This window comes from Pinus tabuliformis, chromosome 2_2, assembly GCF_031772625.1.
Source record: "Pinus tabuliformis cultivar Carrire ecotype Pingquan chromosome 2_2, CPIR1, whole genome shotgun sequence".
NCBI classification, from domain to species: Eukaryota; Viridiplantae; Streptophyta; class Pinopsida; order Pinales; family Pinaceae; genus Pinus; species Pinus tabuliformis.
Genome location: NC_142300.1, coordinates 1,062,551,020 through 1,062,557,286, shown reverse-complemented (window position 1 = coordinate 1,062,557,286; position 6,267 = coordinate 1,062,551,020). Strand labels below are relative to the sequence as shown.

General features: G+C 32.9%; 1 protein-coding gene across 1 annotated transcript; it reads left to right on the top strand.

Moving 5' to 3' along the window:
• The first annotated feature begins 485 nt into the window (after window positions 1-485).
• LOC149197056 (putative UPF0481 protein At3g02645) lies at window positions 486-2,378 on the top strand. The gene has a single exon (XM_089408542.1). The coding sequence runs from the start codon at window positions 729-731 to the stop codon at window positions 2,376-2,378; it is 1,650 nt and encodes a 549-aa protein (XP_089264668.1). The 5' UTR covers window positions 486-728.
• Window positions 2,379-6,267: the final 3,889 nt, after the last annotated feature.

The window sequence follows — 6,267 nt, the reverse complement described above, 5'->3', positions numbered from 1 at the left end:
AAATTTATTGTAATTATCAAATTTTATGTGATTAATAGAAAAAATAACAACTCTATACTTTCTATACTTTTTACCAGATTCATTGTAATTTATCAGATTTATATAATACATTAAAAAAATGACCATTCTTGTTATAATCTATTGTGATTATGTATATTTTTTCTATTTCTTGCTTAGTCTTTCCAAACGAAATTATAAATTAAAAAAATGCAAAACCTCAATGTTAAAAAAGGGAAACGTTCACAATTATCTCTTAAACGAAGATGGCAGTGCTCCACTTCCAAAATAAATAAATAAATAGAATTACACTTTGGTTTCGGAGTACTCTTTTAATGTTGAGTCCTTAACCACTTCTCAATTGAAAGATTTTCCACAGGTGATGGGTGTAGAAGAGGTTCCGTACGGAACCATTCTGTAGGATCAGAATCTATTTATGCTTGAGGGTGTCTTTACGACTTTGTCATTGTGTAATCTTACCACTGATACTGCTTTCTTTCTGGCTCATGATTTCTGGTGTGCACTTTCATCCCATTCTGCTATTTGGTTTCTCCTATGTATTTCTGTCGCCTCCAGACTCATGTTTTGGCTGGTGTGTGTGATGTATTATTTGCTTCCTCACAACTGCGATGATTGATACTTGTTTATTTGAGTTTGTAATGCAAGTAAGGCGTTGAGGAAATAAGAAGAGAGAGACAAAGTAATCTCTACACTGCAATTGTTTTGATAAAATGTCTGGCGATGCAAGGCAAGCGGTTGAAGACTTGGAAGCCAAGAATCGCTTCGACAGTGATCATAAACAGACGTCTCTCCACCATGATAATCCAGATGCCGAGATTCATTCCGAGAACGACGATGGACCGATGTCTCAGCTGGGGCAACCGACAGAGTTGCTTAACGGTAATGAACCGCGAGGATGCAGGATTCCACCGTGCGCTGTAGGGCCGACCGAATCTAATTCCAACAGTGATAAAGAACAGCAGAAGCAACTGATGGAATTAACTAACGGTAGAGAACAGCGAAGTCGATGGATCACCGAAACGGAATGGACTCGTTATATTCAAGAGGATCCCCATTGTCCCCATCTTCGTAACAGACGGCCGTCCGATGTGTCAATATTCAGGGTTCCCAAGTCCCTGAAAAACACAAAAAGGGAAGCATATGTCCCTCGAAGAGTTTCGTTGGGTCCATATCATCATGGAAGTGCAGAGCTTCCTGAAATGGGCCATCACAAAGGAAGAGCCCTCCGGAGGATGATGAAGAGATACAATTCTTATAATAAGAACCTGCCAGTTGATTTGGATTTCGCCAATCGTGCAATCAAGGAGATCCTGAAGCTGGAGAATGAAATCAGGGACAGCTACGAAGAAAACATCGATTGCGATGGAGAAACCCTCCCTCGGATGCTATGTTTGGACGGCTGCTTCCTTATAGAAGTATTAAGAAGTCTGGGTGGGGACAATCTCTCCAGAGACGAGGCGGATGAGTGCTATGACCCTATTTTTGGGGAAAAGAAGCTTAAGTTTGCTGCAAAAGATGTGGTGAAGGACATTTTGATGCTGGAAAACCAAATACCTTTCATCGTTCTCCTAAAGCTACTAGAATTGGAGTTCAACTCGGCCGTTGATGTCAAGGAGAAGCTTTCCGATCTGCTGGCAGGAGGTATATTGAAGATGGTCAACCCTTTCCACAATATACAGTTCGAGGTAAACCAACGGTCCTTTAATCATCATCTTTTGGGTTTCTTTCACACCATCATTGCATCTCCAGCTGAGCAGGTAGATCTAGGTAATTGCAGCATCCTCATTGACGGAAGAAAAGCACGGAATGACGCCAAAAGAATTCCTCACGCAGTAGAATTAAGAAATGCTGGCATCAAATTTAAACCACTCCAGGGGGGCATTAAGGAGATTTATTTTGACACGAACAAAACCACAATTTTTCTTCCTCCGATCTCTATCATGAATCGGACAGAGAGATTATTCAGTAACTTGATAGCTTTTGAGATGGGCAAGCCATCTGAAATAAATTACGTGACTTGTTACGTGACTCTCATGGACGACTTGATCGACTCGGAACACGACGTGGCTTTGCTAAGAAGAATGGGCGTCCTTACAAACTGGCTGGGGAGTGACAAACAGGTCGCCGATCTTTTCAACGGTCTATGCGAGGGAGTCACCGTGAGTATGGTGGATGTCTTTGACAAACTGACCGAAAAGGTGAATGCGCACTACAATAATGAAATAAAGGTCCAGATTGGAATTCTCGTGCAGGATCATTGTTCATCCCCGTGGAAAGCTTTAGCTTTGATGGCGGCAATTGTCATACTGGTGCTCACCGTGCTGCAAACGATCTTCACAATTATATCGACATATAAGTAGTCCCTCCCCTCTATTTATACCTTCTAAATAAATAATAAAGTGTAAATGATCTGTACCCGGTTTTTATACTTGTTTTGTATTATTGTAATTTGAGATGTTTGGTTATGAGGTTGTTAATTTAAAGATTTTTATATATTAATTTTTGGGTGAATGAGTTAGAGTGATTTTTTTAAAGCCTTAGTGTGATTAATAGATTAAATTTTATTTTTCACTTCAATTTATCAGTTTGATTAATAGATTAAATTTTATCTTTCACTTCCATTTATTAAAATTTGGTACAATTTATTAAAATTTGGTACGTTATTTAAAATATATTATAGATTTTTAGTTATTAAAAAAATATTTTTAAATATATAATTAAATTCAACATTCTGAAAATTAAAATTATATAAATTAAACAATTTAAACTCAAATTTTTTAATTTCTTTTGTCAAATTTTAATTAAAATTAACTATACCCAAACAAATCATTAAACTAAACTACTATTTTAATTCAACTTTAAATGAACAACTAAGATTTAATTTGCTGCAAATATGCGACTTCTCCTTTTGTGCAAATATGATTTTCTTGATCGAAGTTTGCGCCTTCTTTTGTGCGTTAGATCTGTAATAAATATTTTTTAATTTATAAGCCTGTAAGAAATTGAAGTGGAAGAGCCACTGTGCGTTAAGATACGCAAGACCGCAGTGCGTTTGAATTGGAAGACCGTTGTGCTTTTGAATTCGACGACTCTTCATTAATAACGGCTGCAATGAATGAGACGCTTCATGAACTGTTGCAGTGGTGCAGCAGCGTGGAGGTCGTAGTCAGTTGAGACGAAATTCAATAAATTTGTTGAGCTGCTGTTTAAATCTAACTGCGAAGCAGGTTGAACAGGCATCTCGGAAATTCAAGATAGTGCCATGATGTTTGTCGTACGTAATTGGTTCAAGCAATGTTGCAGATTTACAAGGTTGTGGTCAACGATGGGGTCGAGTCAATCATTAGATGCTGGAAATAGTGATATGCATAAAAAAAAATCCGTCGTGTTTTGATGTATGGAGTTTTTGTATGCTGGAAATAGTGATATGCAAACAAATCGTGGTTTATTAGAAAAACAAAACCCTCTCTTTTAGTCGCACAAACCATGTACTCAGAAACGCACGCTTACACAGATCTCAGAAACAGATATGAGTGGGAAATGGGTATACTGAGTTTTTTGGGTAATTAGAAAAACAAAACCCTCTATTGGAGTCACACGAACTCTCTACTTAAAAACGCACACATTGATAAATGTAGGATGGTAAAAGCACAATTGTCAACATAAATATAGATTTTAATATGATATGTAAGTGCATATGCTTATATTAAATGGCAGAATTAGTAAAATGGCCAAGTGAGTCTCTAAAGTGGAAGAATTCCTTCTTCTTTTTTAAGTCAAAGTGATGGCTGATACAATCTCAACTTTATAGTATTTTGAGTCTAGAAAAGTTATCATCTTGTGAAAAACTATCGGAAATTATTTTTACATCAAGTTATGAAGAAGTTGGGAATGTGTCAAATTTAATTATTTTTACATCAAGTCATGAAGTTGGGAATGTATCACATTATTATTTTTACATCAAGTCATGAAGTTGGGAATGTATCACATTTAAAAGTTGTGAATGTAATGGAGTTATTAAAATGGTCAATCTCCAAATCTAATCATATTTCATTCGTGTAATATAATTAAAGACTATGTAATATAATATTTCATTGCCTGTAAGATTGTCGAATGCTTTTCTTTGCGAGGAAGTTATGATCAAACTTATCCACACACTGGTGCAAACATATCTGCATTCACTAACCCGACAATGTCGCTCTCCAAATTCTCTATTTGGATGCTGCCCAGCTAGATCCTTCGTATTTAGAGGTTTTAAAATATTGGTATTATTTTTCAATAATTGACCTTTTTCCTTTCCAATTATATATATTCCAAAATGTTTGTTCTCTCGTACTTCTCTAAACATGGCACTACCTAAATTTTTCTTCATAATCTTTTTCTTTTTCAATTATTTATTGAAACCAGAGATATCAAATATATAAATGATTAAGATTGACATGATGTAATCAAATTATAATTAAAGCTTTTAAAAATATTAAATCTATTTAATAAAGAAATTTTTTGAATCTAATTATATTTTTAAATATTATATTCAAATAATAGTTAAAAATAAAAATAAAAATCTAAAATATATAAAATTTAGATTTCACATTTTAGGTATGGGTGTGTAATTCAATTTTATTTGAAAATAAAAAATAAAAACTAAAAACTATTTTGATACTACTTTAGACAAAAGTTGATAATTCATCTTTTCCATTGGAAAAAAAAAAATCAGTAAAATATTATTAATGATGATATTATTATAAATATCATACATATTATCAGTCACTCAGATTATAAATACTATTAATCACTCATATTATAAATATTATTATTCATATTAGAGATTCAATATAGCAATATTATATGAAATTGATGGATGAAATTAATACAATAAATATGTATATATAGATATATGTCGCCAATCATTTAAGTGATGTTTTCGAGAAAATTATATATCTATATATATATATATAGTTTTAAGTTAATAATTTTTAAATAAAAGTTATATGTAACAATTTAATTTAATAGATGTTATAATTTAATAATTAATTTAATTTAATATTATAAATAAATTCTATTAATTTTATAAATCAAAGGGATTAATTATGTGAATTGAAAGGATTGATAGTTAAAATTGAAAGGATTGATAGTTAAAATCTAATAGATTAATATTATGAATCCTTGCTATTAATATTATAAATCGAAGGGATTATAAATATTATAAACTTAAAGGGTTCATAAACTTAATAAATTAATATTAAAAAATTAAGGGATTAATATTATAAATCTAGGGGATTAATATAAAACTCAAGCATTAATATTGAAAACCCAAAGATTATGAACCCAAGGGATTGTTAATATTACAAATCCAAGGGAGCAATATTATTAACCCTTGGCATTAACATTATAAACCAAAGGGATCAATAATATAAACCAAATGGTTTAATACTAAGTCTATGATATTAGCGTTTTTCGATATTAGTTTTATAATATCAAGAACTAATATTGATTTATAATTTATAATATTAGGGTTTATAATATTAATCAATTTCACAATCGTCCTTATAATGTTTATAATTAGTTGGGTTTATAATCCTTAGGCTTCTTAAGGATTTTTGCTCTACCATGCGTATGACTGTTAACACTGACAAAACAAAAGTTATGATTATCAAATCCAAGAAGGACACCTATGCTAATTTTATGTATGACAATAATAATTTGGAGGAAGTATATTCTTACAAGTACCTAGGAATTGATATTCATCACAAGCTCAACTGGAACTATAGCATTGAGAAAAGGATTAATGGGGGGTGGAAAGCTTACTTTGGTCTTGAAAATAATTGTAAAACGGCAAACCTTGTAATGTGGGATAAAAAGAAGTTCCTCTTTGAAACTTTAGTCACTCTTGTTATCTTATATGGATGTGAGGTTTGGGGTTGCAACATCTCTAGAGAATCCTGGAGAAATATTGAGCAAATCTAGAAGTGCTTTATAACGTATAACCTGGAAATTAAAAGCAATACACCCTACCCTATTCTCCTTATAGAAGTAGGTCTTTCCCCTATCGAAAGCCTAGCTATGACTAGGATTCTGTTGTACAAGCACAAGCTCAATAATATAGGAGATCATAGACTTCCCAAGCTAGCTTTAAATTCCAGCCAAAACCATCTAAGGCTCAAACGGGGGTGGTATAAAGACACGAGGGCCTGGATAAACCATTGGGAGATCAACGAGAACAATGCACTGCAAAACATTAATAACATT